Source organism: Psittacula echo, assembly GCF_963264785.1.
Source record: "Psittacula echo genome assembly, chromosome: 5".
In the NCBI taxonomy this organism is placed as follows: Eukaryota; Metazoa; Chordata; class Aves; order Psittaciformes; family Psittacidae; genus Psittacula; species Psittacula echo.
This window is the reverse complement of record NC_137739.1, coordinates 3719816-3737372: the sequence shown is the minus strand read 5'-3', so window position 1 is coordinate 3737372 and position 17557 is coordinate 3719816. Positions and strand designations below refer to the sequence as shown.

Below are 17557 nucleotides of genomic sequence, written 5' to 3'. Positions count from 1 at the left end.
ACTCAATGTTTTTTCCAGCACAGGAAGACAGAAGCCAAGTAGGAAGCACCTTATGGACAGGGCAGGAATGCTGCTCCTGCATGCTGCTCTCCATGGGCCAGGGATTGTCTGCACCACCAGTAATACTTCATCTCATAGCTCTCTATAAATTCCTCCTCACTGAGTTTGTACTGCGGCCTTTGAATCACAAATGGTCCAAGGTTGTTCCTCCCTGTACTGCTAATTAATACACCACGCGATCCCTGGGAGAGCATTACCTATTGAATCCAGGCTACTGCTGCTCACAGTTCTTTGGCTCCTTGGTTGTTGGTCAGCCCTGTCTCTTCACACCTAGTCTCGCTCAGTCTGGACAACCTAGCTGAATGACAGCTTGAAATGGTGGGGCCACAGATTGTCCTGATGGTAAAGCAATAGACTTCATCCCAGAATGAAGCCAAAAGCAACCATTGAAGTAGTGAGTCCTAAAAAAGCATCTATTCCTTATAGGAAAAATTCCATTCACAACTAGGTCTAAAATCTCTCCCTTCCTCCTTTTCCATCCAACCTGATCCAAAGGTTCCAAGCTGACTAGAAACACAGGTTTTCAACCGGCTTTGCCTTTTAGACTTTCAATGCAATCTTATTATTACCCATTCACATTTAAGATGTTGCATACAACTCTAAGGTGTGCACTTACAGACTCACCAAGTGAGCCCATAACATTTTCCCTTCAGAGTTAGCATTAACATCTTACCATAAGGCAGATCTTTACACTGCAGAGAAGACCCCTTCACTCTCTCTAAGGGTCTTCTACCTTCCTGCCATTCTTGACTAAGAACCAGAACAAAACACTTGGTGTCACTAACGCTGCAACAGAAAGAAAATAGGCTCTTTGTCTGGCTCTACATGCCCCAGCATGCAAGCCCAAGGACTACAGCAGCTTTCCTGGTAATTGCACCGCTTGCTTTCCCTTCTCCATGGTGATGGGAGGTACTTCAGAGGAACTATGCAGTCCAAAGTGTTAGGATCGCATCTGTCACCAAGCCCGCAGAACGCAGTAGGAAGGCCCACTGGTACACCAAAAAGAGAGCACATCGAGCAGAAAGCAACCTAGAGGAACACACACAAACCCATCACAGGAGTTTTGCATATTCCTGACAAGCAGTTGTAACAAATCCATGTGGGAGACAAGTCAGAGGGCCTCGGTCTGCTGCAGTACAGCTGTGCAGTTGCACAACTCAATACATTAGAGTCCACCCAACGTATTGAGTAAATCCCTTTCAGTTTTACACAGCCAAATGAGCCTTCCCCCCACACCCTCCAACTCCCCAGTGCCTTTGGGCTTCTCAGGGTTGAGGCTGTTCATCCAGTCTTGCAGGCAATGAAAAAACATAGAGGAAAGGCATAGAGGAGCAGCAGGGGAGTGTGTATGTGCAGGTACACGCACACCATCAGACACATTCTGGGCACTGGAGATGACAGATACCCACTTCTGCTGAAAAAACCCTGCAGAATAACCCTCTATTGCAAAGTAACAACAACTGATCGATGCCTCAGCCATGGCAACTCGCCACATACAGGGATGCAAGCAAAGGATAACGTGTCTCATTCAGCAGCTACTTCATTCCCATTTAACTTTCAGAGCTCACAGGAGGGAACAGAGAAGCTAACAGCTACAGCTAATGCACAGCAGCTTCTGCCTGCTCGGGTCATCCATTCCTCACCCTGCCTCTGCTCACAGCTGGACTTTAAGGCTGCCCCTTGCAGAGGCAGAGATTTGAGCCAAGTGTTATTTGAGAGAGCAAACAGAGTTTTACACATGTGGCCAGGCACAGCTATCGCTTGCCAGACATTTTCCTCTGGTTCGGTTGGGACAGAGACAACTGATTATCTACCACCCATTTAAATTCATCCATTTATGGAGGTAAAGCATGAGGAAAGCAACTGCAAGTGTCACAGCAATACATTTCAGACAAGAAACTGGAGCCACATCTGATGAGTCCTCAGGACTTGTACCTGGTGCGTAGGGAACCACTTGCATTCCTCCATGCGGTCATCACTTGTCCTCATTGGCAATCTTTGAGTTCATCACAGTGCTTGGATCAGGAAAAGGAAAGCAGACCTAATTATAACTAAGGCACTGGCTTTTGAAAGAGCAGTGCTTGTGGTTTTAGAGCAGGGGTCAGCTTTGACTAGGTAAAGGGTGCTCTGCTTTTAGGGGAGCAGCTCAAACCAGCTGTGTTAGGTCTCCTGTGCAGACCATGGTTTAGTCTGGCGGATGGAGATGCTGCAGCAAAACTCATTAATCTGCTATCACTTTCACCCACCCACAAGAATCCCAGTGGCCTGAAGTCATGGTTTTCTGACACAGAGCTAGAAATGTATAGCTTGTACAACAGCTGCAACCAGAGTAAAGGTCCAGGAAACACAAAATGCTTCATTTCATGACAGGGGTAGGTCAGAATTTGTCAAGACAGGGATCTCAGTAAAAGGAATTGGTGTCTGAAAGTATCTGTGTGCTGGTTCATGGTACAAAACTAGAGGAGTTACCCAATGACTCCTGCAAGGTGCCTGTTCTTCACCCTGCACACCTGAAATACACCTCAAAGGGTTAAAGCCACAGGATAAAACCTGCTTTTTGGAGTGTTTGGTGATTTAAAAGATACCCCAGCTTTCACCTGCAGACAGAACAGCTACAAACCCAACTCTTGTGCACATAACCTCATCTGGTTATCCTCTGCTCGCATGGGAAGGGCAAGGACCAGGGCTGAAAACAACAGCTAGAACACTGAGTAGTTGGCAAGCTGTTGTTCAGAGCTGGTTGGTGATGTGCCTATCTCCATATCTAGAAAGGTTCAATGCTGGGAGGCCACAAGAAACTAAATATAGTAAGAGGCTACCAGCAAACACACAAACTGGCACAGCTTCCAGCTACCTGAGAGCTCCATCCCTCTCCTCGCAGGCCGCTCCGATAGCTGCAATCCTTTCCCTTGTTTGGGGAGAACATGCCCTCAGAGCCACTTTCAGGTTTTACTTACATGGATAATTGCACACACAAGCTTCAGGATGGACACAAGAACACCATCGATGCTCCTCTCCTGCCTCACTCTGGGGATCATCTGGCTCTTTCAGATTGTCTCTTTCGTTAAGCCTGCCATCCACTTGCACTAGGAGGTAGCATCCTTGCTTTGTGCACCAGGAGCCAAGGCCTCTTAGCAGAGCAGAGGCACCATCCAAGAGCATCTGTTTTGTTTTAACCTCTGCCTCTTAAGGAGGACCCAGAAAGGGGAAGAAATACCCAAACCCCTTCTCGCTGCAGACTGCCTTTGTTGGGGGATGAGGCTGGGTATCGTGGTGAGGCTTTTCCAGGCACAAAAAGCCTTGGGGAGAGATGCTCACCTCTTGGCTTCTGAATGGCAGGCATTTGTGCCACTAACAGCCCACGGATACTGTGTTTTAAGCAGAAGACAGACCCCAATTTCAGCTGAGCTCGGAGATGTAGCTTAAAGGCACACATGCTCCCAACACAAAAAATGAGGTCAAAGCAGCTTCTTTTGAGAAAATAAATAGAGCAATAAAGCATTCTTTCAGATTAGCCTCACAGGGGATAAATCACTGAGCAAACACAACCATCTTATCTCGTTGGCAAATGGTATGTTACAGGGTCCGGCTTTAGGGGGAATACGGTGGTTGGTCTGGAGAGCAAATGGACTTTTCATTGTCTACAAAATGCTGCTCTTTACTTTGTACAAGATCTGTTTGTTTTTAAAGCCCCCATATGATCTCCAAGCAGTGCCAAGCCTGCTTTGCCTCCTGGATGCCTCAGGACTTCCTAGCAACCTCGTGCCAGCACCACAATCCATCTCCTTTCACCAGAAGGACACCCTGTTTAAAACAAGATCCTGACTGCCCTCCTGCCATTCCCAAACAGGGATGCAGTAACCACGGGACCCACAAACAGCGGGGGGAAGGCAGTGAAGCAGGCGGGGCTTTCCCAGCACGTAAAGCTTTTCCCAAACCCTCCACTTTCAGCCTCAATTTGTCCCTTCTGAAGTCAAACACAAAGAGCACCCAGCGAGGAAAGCAGCCACTGAAGAGCTAATAGGTGGTTACAGAAACATCGCTGTGGGATGCAGCGGTACGATGCCTGCTCACTATTTTGGCACTGATTTATGACAAGTGTACTTGTGTTTCCATTAGCCGCGGCTCTCTCGGTTGACCCCTCGGCTCGGAGAAGCAGAGACTCGACATTAAACTCCCATCAGCTTTCAGTACCACTGACCTCATCCCCAAAACTCGCAGCCATGTTTCACATCAGCCGGGGCCGACACATTCCATTAATGCTCCCCCGGCTCGGGGAAACATCTGCTCTGTTTACACTGGTAGCAGCATGAAGGCCACTTAAAGCATCACCTCTGCTCCCCACGCCCACAGGCCAGGCCCTGGACCTTCTGGCCCCCAGCATGACAACCCAGGCATTAGTTACTCGATGGGGCAGAGGTTGCTTAAATCAAGGTGCAGGGGAGGTGCTGTGTAGTAATAGCAAAGAAGGTGGTTTCCTTCAGGCCAGAAATCTTGAGAGGGGTATTTGTGCTGACTCCAGCTGAAGATCACAAAATCACTGTCTTTGTTTTCATAGAACCCCAGACTGGTTTGGGTTGGAAGGGACCTTAAAGCTCATCCGGTTCCAACCCCTTCCACTAGAGCAGCTTGGTCCAAGCTGGCCTTGAACACAGCCAGGGATGGGGCAGCCACAGCTTCTCTGGGCACCCTGTGCCAGCGCCTCAGCACCCTCATAGAGAACTTCTTCCTTACATCCAACCTAAATCTCCCCTCTGTCAGTTTAAAGCCATTCCCCCTTGCCCTATCACTACAGGCCCTTGAAAAAGCCCCCTCCAGGTTTCTTGCAGGCGCCCTTTAGGTATTGGAAGACTTATAAGGTCTCCCCTGAGCCTTCTCTTCTCCAGGTTGTTCACCCAAAGCCATCACTCCAGCCACTGTCATACACACCACAGCAGCCACCAGCTTCCCACATGAAAAGCCTGACAGCTCCCAAATACCTGCTCATATAGGGGATGCTTATCTATCAGTATAAAATACTGCCTGGTTATGGTAAGTCTCCATCCAAGCGGATGCTACTACTTATTTTCCCAATGATTTCTAACAGCTAAGACCTCCAAAAGTCAATCCCCTGAACCACTTGTTGCTCCTGTTGTTTCAATGTTAGATGTGCATGAAGTTAATTCCCCAGTGTCTTTTGTTGCTGCTGGAAGCTTGCTTTTCTATTATGCATCCAGTCAAGGCTATAGCTGCTAACAAGTTCACCAGGATACGGAAACATACCTTGGAATATTTCATTCATCTGCTACAAACAGAGACAGAGCACACCACATACAGTAGCACCCAGTGAGGGTTGTATGCTTTCATTGTAACGAAGTCAGGAACACCACTGGCTGCTTCCATCACTGATCATTTCGCTGGTACTTCAATTCGCTGCACTTTAGATTCTTGCCCTTCTGCAGATTCTGCACTATGAGGTTGTACAACCATTAACAGAAGAGGACCACAAAATGACCTTGTTGCTCACAGAGGTCTTAGGCACTAAAACCACTATTCAAATGCCCTGTCAACAAGCGAGAAATCCACCCCCCAAAGCACCCAACACCCTTTTTCTTGCACACTCATGAAAGCTGGTTTGATTTGGGCTGTAGCATGCAATTCAGTTACCTGCCATCACGTTCAGGAGCACTGGGGTTTAGTTACTGGGGTGGGAGAAGAATAAATCTCATATTTGCTCTCCATCTTCTACGATGCATTAGGGATGAGTGATGTGATCTGCACAAACACTCCCTGTTTTTCACCTTATTTCCAGTGTCCAAGGCATTGGCAACTCCAATTCCACCACAAAGCTAAACCCTTGACTTGAGGAAGCATTTGCATCTAACCCTCTTTCAACCAGAGATGAAAAATCAATAGAAGAGGAAGAAGCTGGCACTGAAGGAGAAATTCAAACCGTCCCCTTCCAGTTCCTTGATTCACATGTTAAGGGACAGCCACAGCTGGGAAATGCAATCTCTGGAGCAATTAAAGAAAATTCAATGCAGGGAATGAGGCTTTTCTGCACTCAAAGCTTCATTAACCCTGGTGCCTTTTAATTAAATACGGGCACATGGAATTTTGGACAGGGAAAGCATTTGCCTTGCTGATAATGCTCGAGTTTAATGGCAAATCAGTACTTGCCTTTGAGAAAGAAAAAGAATACGGGGGTCATAAACTTAGACCTCTCCAGCTCCACAATGGCTTTATTAAATAGGAATCACTGCCTATTATCAGCTCCCACTTCACGGCAATGTCTGCTCTCCCTCAAACACTCTAAGCTGCACTAGCAAAGCTCTGCTTTGGGCTCACTTGGAGATAACAGGCAGCTCCACCAATGCCACGGATAAAACACGAGCCAGGATTTAAGAGCCTTACACTTCTTATGATCAGTTAAGAGAAATGAAGCTGGCTAGCTCCAGCAGGATAGGGCTTTACAGCCCATGGAGCAGGGAGCACAGTAGCCAGCCAGCCTCTCTTTTAAATACTGTTCATGCTTACAGAAGGCTCCAGCAGGCACCAAAGGCAGTGTGCAACTAGGACAGTTTAAAGGATAATCCTTGAAAGGGGATATTGTCAGGTCTGCCCAGCCTAAATCTCCAGCTCGCTTTGTGTGTGAGTTCCCATCTGACTTGGGAGGCAGTCACGCTGCTCCAGCCTTGGTCCAGAATATAAATGAAGCACGTCACTGGTTCATCCGGATGCGTGGCTGCCCAGCAGGGACAGAGCACAAACTGCTTTGATGCTTCCTCATCTTCATCCCAATCTCAGCTGATGCACACACAGGTGGTCATGGGTACCAGGAGCGGCAACACAGAGAGGGAAGAAGAACATAGTCCCTGTCTCCAAGAGACTTCCAAGGAATCTGCCACCTCGAGCCAGCCAGAGACAGGCTCTTGTTCCCTCAACAAGCACATGTACACCTCTGGGAGAGACAAGACGTCAGTTTGTCCTTTAAAGCGTCTTTCAGGGAGATAGACTTGTCTTTTGCCAGCACACATGGGCCCAGTTCGTATTCTTTAGCGCTGACCTATGCATTTTAGCTGTTTCAGCTATTTTAAAGACAACAGCATGCATTTGAGGATATAACTTTCTCTAACTGTCACTTCCCATAGGAGCTGCTACATTTTACAGTAAATGACACTTCCCTTTTCACACTTGCCCCCTCTCAAGAAGCAAGCTAACATGACAGCACAACTGTTCACACAAGGCCTCCAAGGGATGCCAAATCCCTAGGCGGATGCTGTGTCCAATTGAGCGACGAGGCACAGCTCCATTAACCAGAAACAGGCAATTCCTTATGTTTACAGCAGCCCAGGATTCACAGGTTAATTGCTGCATCCCCAAAATAACATTCTTGTTCTGATTCCGCATATTTGCTTACATGGAGTGTGGAGAGCTGTTTGCTGCTATAGGATGCCCTTGGTACCACCAAGGGCAATCTGAGCGCATCGAGTGTGACAGGCTCTCACTGAATGCACAAGTAAATGCAGCCACTTCTGCTTCCTCAGCCTTTTGGCACCAGCAAGCAAAGGGGCTTCCTACTCCAGCACCAGCAATGAAGAGCCCATGAATTCTGTGATGCTCAAAGCTCTACCAGGCAGAACACAACCTATCACTCCATTCCTCCGCTCCTGGAAATTACAGGTCCGTTATTAACCTTTCTGTGTGTGAGATGATCTTCTCACCTGCAAGCAGCAAAACAGCACACGGTGGATGCACTCAGGTATGCTACTGGGTGAAGGAGGCCATTTCCAATGCAAGCCTGCTCACACAGAGTTCTGCTCCCCAGTTCTGATGCTACCATTTTATGACAACATTTCCTGACCCAGTTTCTACCTTGCTTCTCGCTCCTCCGCTACGAGTAGTAATCGGTAACGTCAGAGTTCTGGCTGAACTGCTACAGGCCCATTAATAATGCAAGACTAGTAACAGAGAGAGCAGGGGAAAAAGAGGTTTGAAGGTTAAAAGCAGTAAGAGAATGCTTTTTGGGGGACACAGGAAGGGGAGGGAGGAGGAGGAGAAGAAATGCTGGCCTACTGAGATTAGAAACCATAGGCTTCAAGAACATAGCGTTCCTTTCAGGTGGAAGTAGTGGATGAGTCAAGTCAGGGCTAATTAGAAGATAACATGCAAATAAGAATGACACACAGAGATAGTTTTGACTACATTAGAAGAAAACTTGTGTTTCACCTTCCCTTTCCCCCCCATCCTGCTGCCTCACCACTTCATGTGCCCATTTCTCTGTTACTCATGTTTCAGGGGTCAGTGGTAACCTGGCATCCACACATGACACACACTGAAGTTTCCTCCCTCCAGAGACCAGCCCATACCTGCCCATCTACAGCCAAACCTTTAATACCAGTAATCAGGCTGGTACACTCTGGCACACCTTAACCTGAGGCTCTGCTCAAGCTGTTTGTGATGTGTACTCTGAAACCGAAGCAGTGCTGGATTTCCGTAGGTAACTCAGCATCTCCAAGGCCAGAGACAGCAGCTCCTGTGACAGCAGTACCTTCACCACCACAAAAGGCACACAAGCCTCCTGATCACACAGAATAAAGCTGCATCCTCAACTGCATCACCTGGAAATGTTTTTCCCCACTTCCTTCTGCTAAGGCCAGCAGAGAAATGAAGTAATAAAGGAGTCTACAGGCTTGGCGTTGATTCCTCAGCTGTTCCTATCGCTGAATGAAAACACACATTGACAGTGGAAGGGCTAAACTGCCTCCTGCACTCCAGGAAGGGGATTTATTTGGGGCTGATTGTGGTTCAGCACGGAAAAGCAGATCTCTTCCAGGGATTGGAAATCCCTAGTTTGTGTTCAAGGCCAGGTTGGAGCAAGCTGCTTTAGTGGAAGGTGTCCTTGCCTGTGGTAGGGGGTTGGAACTGGATGAGCTTTAAGGTCCCTTCCAACCCAAACCATTCCATGACTTTTAAGACACAGGAGCTAACTTTTAAGTGCCTTTTAGCAGAGCTGACCAGACATACTATTTCTCTCCCGCTGATAGCATTTACAGCTTCCTACATGCTCCCAGGTTAGTGATGATGTATGAACTGAAACCGAACACATTCTCTTTTCCATTAGCTGAAATCACACACTCCTGCAATACATATACCAATAGATCACCTTATCAATGTTACTGTTTAACGGCAGCACAGCTCACTCTGCCCCTGAAGAGAACTACTCCAAAGTCCTCCAGCACAAAGGGCTCGCTCAGGTGACCACCCAGAGGGATAAAAAGCCAAGTTCATTGAGATGAGCTCATGAGAGAGGGGCAAAGGAGGAAATCAGAATGGGAAGATCAGCTTCAGAACTGCACTGCTTTTCAAAGAGACCTTTCAAGTCTCACTTCCTCTGCAGAGAGGAAGCGAGAGGAGCTGGGGGTTCTCTGCTACAAACAGCTTCCCCTCCAGGACAATGATATAAAGAGGATGGGTGCTTTAAAAGAGGAAAAGAAAAGGAGAGCAGTCCTCAGCACACTGTGACCAAATTAGGAAACAAACTCTACTGACAGCCTCCAAAATGGACATCATCTGCAGCAGCCTCCTATTAGCTCAGGAAGTCTGATGACTGTGTCATCTGCTCCGATCCGGTTATGTGCAAACAGAAAGGAGAAGCAAAACACCTCCTCGCATTGCACATGCCAGGTTAGGCCAGCTCAGGGCTCTGGCACAGAGAGGAGAGTCATCAGCTGCCCTGACACAACACAGCTCAAAACCTCTGCTGCTGACTCAGACCCCTCCAAAGACAAGGGCCCTGGAAGCACCGATACAGCAAGATGAGGTGTACGCAGAGCCAGGGGGGGTTTAATTGCGTTTCTGAAGTGGTGAGCCTGTGGCAGATGAAGCTGAGGTTAGAGATCAGTGATTACTACGCCAGGAATGTGAGGGGGAGGAAAGAGAGGGAAGAGAGAGCTTCTTGAGTAAGGGCAGAACAATGTTTTTAATTTAGCTTGGGAACGGCCTTGTTTCCATCCTCTCCAACCTCCATTTCCACTGCAGCAGCAAAGCGATAACCCTGCTCTGGTGCTCTGCAAATACAAGTAGCACTGGGCAGGGTTTTTTAACCTTAAGCTCAGAGGGTTCCTGCACCAAGCTCCCACAGCAGCTCAGTGCCATCACATCCTGTTGTGAGGGCAGACAAGTGACCCAGGGTAAGCTACCTCCCTGCTTAAAACCAACCACACAATCTGAGCACGCTGGTCCATCCAGAGATTCAGGGTTTCTCCCTGATGTCGGGGTCATCACGTTATATTACTGCCTCTCGTTTCCTGCATGAAATGGAAGAACACGCCTCCTCCCTTGCTCTTTCAAAGGGATCTAGGAGGAAAAGACAAAGCTTAAAGCTCATCTCAGCCTGCTGCAAGTCTCAGCCTCCGCTCCAGGGTCTTTCCAACCCCAGCAACGTGGCTACGGGACCACTTTGCCACGTTCAGGGCATCCGAAGACCTTTCAACCCTGGCACCACCGGCCCAGGCTGCTCTTATCCAACCCCTTGTGATGCCCATCAGTTTATCCCCAAAGACACTGTCCTGGTACTGACCACTACAGGTTTGCAGCTGCTCCCAGTGGCTCCTTTGCCTAAATGGTTGCAGGCTGTGCCCAGGGAGAGAGGTTGAGACAAGCCTGCTGAGGGTGAAGCTTCCATCCCCATGTGAAGTTGTGTTCAGCTTGTCACCTCTGGACCCCTCCTCGGCAAAGGACAAAACTACAGAGGGAAGATAGAGCTGCTGCCTCTTATGGACCTGACCCAGAGGTATTCAGTGGTCAGGGAACAGTGAGAGAATTGCTTTTTTCCCCTGAATGAATATTGCTATATAAGGCAGGAAGAAAGCACAGGAGTAAGCTTTGTTGCTTACTGACTTACGTGGTCTATTTTTAAAGGGACTAGGTTGAGCTCTTGTTTTCAGCAGCTTTTTTTACCCTCTAAAAGACAGACACCCCATTTAACCTGACCTCTTTCCTCAGGTCCATTTCCAGGCTGGGCTTTGCCCTCTCCTCCTCTGTCAGACTCATTTATCAAGTGAAGCATTTCCACATACCACTGCATAAATAGACTTGACCTTGTAAAAGCAGCAGCACCACCTGAGCTCCCACTGATGGAGCCTCTCCACTCCACTGTAGCAATTAAATCCAGTCCACTCCTGCCCTCTTTTCCAGGTGAGGTATCCTTGGGGCTCCTACTGCCCCTTCTTATGTGTCCTGAGGAAGGGTGGCAGGTATATAGATAAGGCAAGGAGTGATTTGGGGCTGATCATTGTGCCTCCTTTCTGGAAAGGGACATTTAGGAGCAAGCTACTGCCGGCACCACTCAATTCTTGTACTGCTCCTAGCCCAGACCAAACATACACCTAAAAGCAAGATATGGGACAAGCTGTTTCCCCCTTTCTGTCCTTCCTGGGTGCTCTCTCACAAGCAGGGATCAAGGGTATGATAAGGCACCATCCAGTCTCTAGGGAAGCAAGGAGAACCCCTGGCACGGGGCTTTCCCTTGCTCCCCTTGCAGCTCCCCCCATCAAGATATAGCTGATGAGGAGGAGATCTCCTGACTTTCAGCACTCCCCTTCCAACTTTGACCCTACACCCCTCGACGGGACGCACCATGTGGCTTAGCACACACATATCCTTCCTACACGGGACTGGACTTTTAAGGCTTTGCTGCACCAGAACTCTTCTGTTATCTCTCTTCCTTTAGGACTTAGCAAGAAAAACCTTGTCAGGGGGTGTTATCTGCTGCCTACAATCACCTCAACCCCACCTTTGGCCTCGGTCCCTCCCTCCTGCTGATCCCTTTTGAGGCGAGACGCGTTGATCCGCAGCGCTGCGCGACAGCGTCGCCGCTCGCCCTGCCTGCGGCACGGAGCACGGCTGCAGGCGAGGAGATGCAATGGCCTTTTAAGGAAGAAAAATGAAAATGGGCTGCCCAGCCTGGGAGCCGAGATGACAGACGGAAACTTGCCATTTGTTGTGGGTTTGGCAGCAGCAGAGCGGAGCGCGCTCCCATGCGCACCGCTCGGTTCAACAGGCGCTGAGCTGGAGGAGAAGGCTGAGAGCGCTGGAGCAGGAGGGTTTAGGGATGCAGTGCTGAAGGGGAAGGTGGTAGAGTCATGAAATGATGGGTTAGACCACTCCGCTGGCCTGGACAAGCAGGAGACAGGCCTCTGGATGGAAGCATACACAGGTGCAATGCTCCATCCCCAGTAAGACGCACTGATTCCATACCACATTCCCCTTTCTTCCTCATCCCGGTAAATTCTGCTAAGCTGCATTCACACAGCCACAATTCCAATGGGGATTTCAGCACCAGAGTTGGGCCTTGAGGTCACTGCCATCAGAAGGAAATGAGAGGGGTCTGCCATAAGCAAGTGCCACCTTCGGCTCTGCTCGACACTAAAGCTGCAGGATTAAGCTCTAAGTAACAATTAAATCCAAATAAATAGCTCCAGGAAAAGCATAGAGAGCAGAGCAACAGGAACGGCTGAAAGGAGAATGAGAGAGGGCCATGGGACCTTCAGAATGTTTGCTCTGCTGTCAGGAAGCTGAATGAGACAGCAGACTCCAACAGCTGGGAAAACATGTTGCAAAACAAGGAGACTTAAGTAATTCTCCACACACTCATCCTACTCTCAGGCGTTTTGGACCAGCTCGACTTCTCCAATCAGAGCCATTTATTTGTTTCTATCGTGTTACACACTCACCCTGCCAGTGACAAATCTTGGTACCGGTTAAGCCTAAAACCACGGCACATCTGGAGTCGGGCAGGGGAGCCGCAGGCCAGCCTCTAGCACACAACTAACAGCCCCTATGGCAAGTGTTGGATGACATCCTCGGAAGGCTGTGTCATCCTGAACAAATCCCCTGCTGCTGAGTACTTGGTTACACAAACATCTCCCCTTGCACCCTATAAACCACCTGTAATGGGACTATGGGGCTGTCTCATTACCTGCCTCTGAAGCACAAGCAGCTGCGTGCTCCGTTATCACGCCAGGTACAGAGAGATCACAGGCACTGCAGTTCACCCCATAGCTCCTTTTCCAACTTCAAGCCTTGCAATCATGCGATTTACTTGAGCAAGGCCACTCACATCAAAGTTGCTGCAAACTGTACAACACGACTTAGGCTTATTACCATAGGCTGTGGATGCAGCGTTAGCACCCTGCTAAGAGGAGCCGTGTTCAGACACAGTTTGCTAGGCAGAGCTCTGTACAAGCTTCAACCTGTCTGGTTTCCAACAGCAAATGAAGGTTGAAAGCAGCTGGGTGCATCTGGTCTTAGCCAGCACCTTGAAATCAATCCCAAGATACTCCAGAAGCTTAAAAAAGAAGCCCCCTAAAACACCAAGTCTCAGTTCTGCAAATTAAAAGCACAGCCAAGGATGGCTGTGGCCAGAAACCTGACCTGAAAAGTAATAAATACATAGAAATGGAGATTTCATCCATCTGCCACGGGCACATCAATGCCCATCTTAACAGTGGGACACTCCACATGCCCAGCAGGCAAACCCAGTCCCTACACACAACCTCAGGGATGCTCTCAGCTGCCCAGTGTGAGGGCAACGGGATTTAGCACCACACATCCATACGCCATCACCTCGTTGCATCCAGCCAGCACAGAGGCCGGTACAATGGAAATCCCATGCTATGCAAAGGAGTTTTAAGGAAAAGCCTTGGAAATGCAAGTTCCTGCAATGTGGCCTGGCTCCGAAATGAGGGTGGCACCGGAGGGACAGCTCTGCTCCTTGCATGCATCATTTCCATGGCAACGGCAGCTTTCACCTCCCCATCTCTTCCCTGGCTGGAAGCCCTGCAGTGCTTTGTGCTGAGACTGCAAAGAGGGGAAATCATCTCCCTTCACCAGCAATGCTGGGGACAGCAGCAAGCAGCCCGGGAACAAAAGCCCTGTTTTCACCAACACTATGGGGTCTTGGGAGGAGGGATGTTGAGCTGAAAGGATGGACTTCCTTTTCTGATGGGAAACAGTACTTCCTCCAATGTGCAAAAGTGCAGGCTCGCTTCCCAGAGCTGCACAACGTGTGCCTTTCCTAGTTTTAACAGAAGTGCCAGCTTTGCTTTGCTCTCTCAGAGCACCAGAAGGAGGCACACGCATCATGAGAGGTGAGAAATTCAACTGCTGCTTCCACACAGGGATCCTTGTGCATAGGAAGATGGAGGTTGACCAACCAGGCTGGCAAACCCTCCCTATCACCAGGAAGCCTGGCTCCATGCATGGTCAGGAACCTGTTTAGGAGCAAAACCTCAAAACTCAGGTCTGAGCCAACCCTGCCTCTGCCCCAGCACCAGCTCAGCCTGCAAACACAGAGAACACATCCATAGGGAGGCTTGGGCAGTGTTTTTCCTTGGCTAATTTAAGCTTTTCCTCTACCCTGCTGTTTGTGATATTATGATTCAAGCCCTGGCCACCTAACTGGGAGCCAAACTTCACAGCACACAGCTGGAGCCCTGGCAGATGGTGCAGGCTCATCTGCATGCTCCCCGTGCAGCCCTTCACTCACAGAAGGCAAACAGCAGCTCTGCCCATTGCTCTGGCTACAGTTAGCTGCATTTTGGTCCCTCCAAGGTGCAAACGACTGGAGCTGCAGGTGAGATCATAAGCAGTGACATGGGTATACCTAGAACTCCTCTTCTTATTGAGCCCAGCATACATATATACAGCCAAAATGAAGGCTTCCAGCTGGTTCCCATCACTTATTTCACAATACATCCATAGCTGGCCCAAATATGATTCAACTTCTCTGCAAGATTTAGAGGAAAGTCTCAGAGTATCAACATGAATTCTCAAAGCAAGACAAAAGATGCAGGTGATGGAGCACAGAAAGAGCACAGGTCCAGCATCTGGTCCTCCTCTCCCCACCCTTGAAGAGCCTTGAGGCTTCAGGAGAGGCACATTTTGACCTTTCCCTTTCCACACTTCCCCTCACTTTAGGTTCAGCTGTGCAAGTGCAGTCCTTCCAACCAGAGAGGGACTCCTTCCAGGTTCAGTCATCACTACCACTGAAGCCATCAGAGGCACTGCTAGCAAAGCCGATGCATCCTCTCCAACCTCTGCAGAGCTCCCTAGATTAGCCCTTTCCTCCCGAAGGGCCAGAGTTTCCTGCAAGCAAGAGCATTAACTGAAATTCTTCATTCTGGGCAGAGGAAAGATAGCTGGAATACAAAGAGCCGCTGCAGCTGATGCTGCGAGACACCACATCCTGCCATCGGAATTCCTCACCCTCCACTTCAAATCCTAAAGTCATTCAAGATTTCTAAGAAGAGCACTAAGCTACTCAGCAGATTTTCAGCTAATGAATCAACACGAGCTGTCCAGGAAACCAGAAATCCAGCCCGCTGGAATGCTGAGCCTCCAGGGAGGGGGGACAGGCAGCACACAAGGAAGGAAATGAAACAGCAAACCAGAAGGAAAGGGACGTTTCAGTCCTGACCCTTCTCACCGCAGTTACTGCGCTGCGTTACGCATTTTAGGGGGAAAAAGCAACTTTTGCACATGGAAGTGTTCATGTCCTTCAAGGCTGAGTTTTGTTCTGTGACGCTGACATGTGTACCTCTTGAAAACAACTCCTTGCTTGCAAGAATAGCGAGGAAAAAGAACGATTGAAACATGAATCAACATTGCCACCTAGTGCCAGGCAAACCTCCTCGCTCCTGACACTTGGAATCCATCAGAACCGCGTTTCTTTCCCAAATGCTAGAGGTAGATACCAGCAAAGTGTATTTGGAGATCAGGGATCTCAAATGGAATTGTGCATCTGTCGTAAGCAGCTTTCTCCCTCCAGTAAGTTCGATTTTTCACTACAAAATGCAACTTCACCTTCTCCAGCCGACAGAATTTGACTTCCTATTAATTCCTCACTACAGGCAAACAGTCAATACAAGAACACAAAGCTACAGCAGCTACAAGCACAAGGTTAACGCACCCGAGAGGAATTGCAGTGATGAGCAGCAATCTCTGCTGGGGGACAGGCAGTTCCCTCAGGGTCACATGAGAATTCCTTGCTGTGGCTAAAGTTGTGCAAGACGCCTTGTATTCAGTGCTAAACACTGATAGGGTGCAGCCTTGGCTCACTGGCACCAGATGTAAGCAGGGTTCTGGGTACATTCAGGAGACTGGGAAACATATTTCCTTGCTTCTGTTTTTCCCCCAGAGCAGATGGTGCAGAAGCAGCAAGTTTTCCCTGCTCCATCCCCCTGTTGGGCCTGACAATTCTCCCGTTATGGCCATTAGCAGATTCAGAGGGAAGCACGAAGATCTGCCCTTTGACTGGCTCCAGTTTCAGTGAGCTCTTCCAACAAGTTCTTTGTCACTTCCAACTGAATCTGTACTCGGGTGACAGCATAAAGGAAAAATGCAGATGCTCATGCTCTTCAGGGCAGCACATAAGGTTGTTTCAGCTCATTTTCCAGAAGTTTCATTACATAAAGGACTACAATTTGGTTTTATGCCTTTTAAGCACCCATCTCCCTGTTCACCTAAAACATTTTTGTACATGCAAGGAAGCAACTTATGGCATCCATAAGCTTTTTTAGCCAACATCTTCCTAAGAAAGGAATATTGGTGTCTTTATCAACAGTGCCCTGAAATCCATCTGTCCAGCCACACACTTGTAAAGAACAGCAGTAGGATCCAGCATTTTGACTGCTGCCCCATGCAGCCACATCCTGCTCCTAGGAAGCATGGGTTGTCCTCCCAGCTCTACTGCCCACTCCAGAAGAGACCAAATGGCAAGTATCCCCCCAGTTACCTTTCTGCAGCGGGGATTGGGGCAGCTGAACCGCTTCACATCATGGTCCAGTAGAGCTGGGAAGTTACAGAATGGACACCTAGAGCCCAAAAGAAGATGCCATCAGTGCAGAGTGCCAAAGGTATCTTTGCTGCAAGGGGATTCACATAGTTCTGTGGTAGTTAATAAGGCTGCCAACCAAATGGCTGTCACCAGGATGTGCTGACTACTGCCTTTTTTGCTCATATTTCTTCAGTCACTCATAGTGAAAACATTTTATGCTCAGCACTGCTTTTGACCATGTAATTTAGAGGATCAGCACAGAGCTGGCAAGCAAGTCTTAAGGGAGATGAGTCTATTGAATTTTAATCTGCTCCTAGTCAAAGGCAGACCAACCTGAATACAGAGAGATTTGGAAAGGCAGAAGCCTGAATGTACAATACAGCTCTGAAAGCTCCCCACCTCCCAGTGAGCATACATTTAGGGTTTCAGGGGACAGTTCTGTACATCAGTAAGTGCAGTCTGTATCCTCTGCTGGACACTTACCTGACAAGCTCATCTGCACAGGCAGCAGCCACCTCCTCCTTAGCCTTCCGCTCATAGTATTTGTTGAGGATGTTCTCTGGAAGCACCTTCTCCAGCTCACTGGTGGGGAATGAACACGTGCAACTGCCTTCCATGCAGCTGAGCTCTGACTAGGGTTGGAAGGAGAGAGCTCAGGTTCAGGGTGATGCTAGCAAA

General features: G+C 48.8%; 1 protein-coding gene across 3 annotated transcripts in view; it reads right to left on the bottom strand.

The window, feature by feature from the left end:
* Window positions 1–17557, bottom strand: part of RNF216 (ring finger protein 216) — a 79967-nt gene that overhangs the window by 32281 nt on the left and 30129 nt on the right. For all 3 annotated transcript variants that reach the window (XM_080619872.1, XM_080619871.1, XM_080619873.1), the window contains 2 exons: window positions 17363–17511; window positions 16838–16916 (listed from right to left, as the gene is read on the bottom strand). In XM_080619872.1, the coding sequence (XP_080475998.1) occupies window positions 16838–16916; window positions 17363–17511 (228 nt within the window). The remainder of the gene's footprint in view (window positions 1–16837; window positions 16917–17362; window positions 17512–17557) is intronic.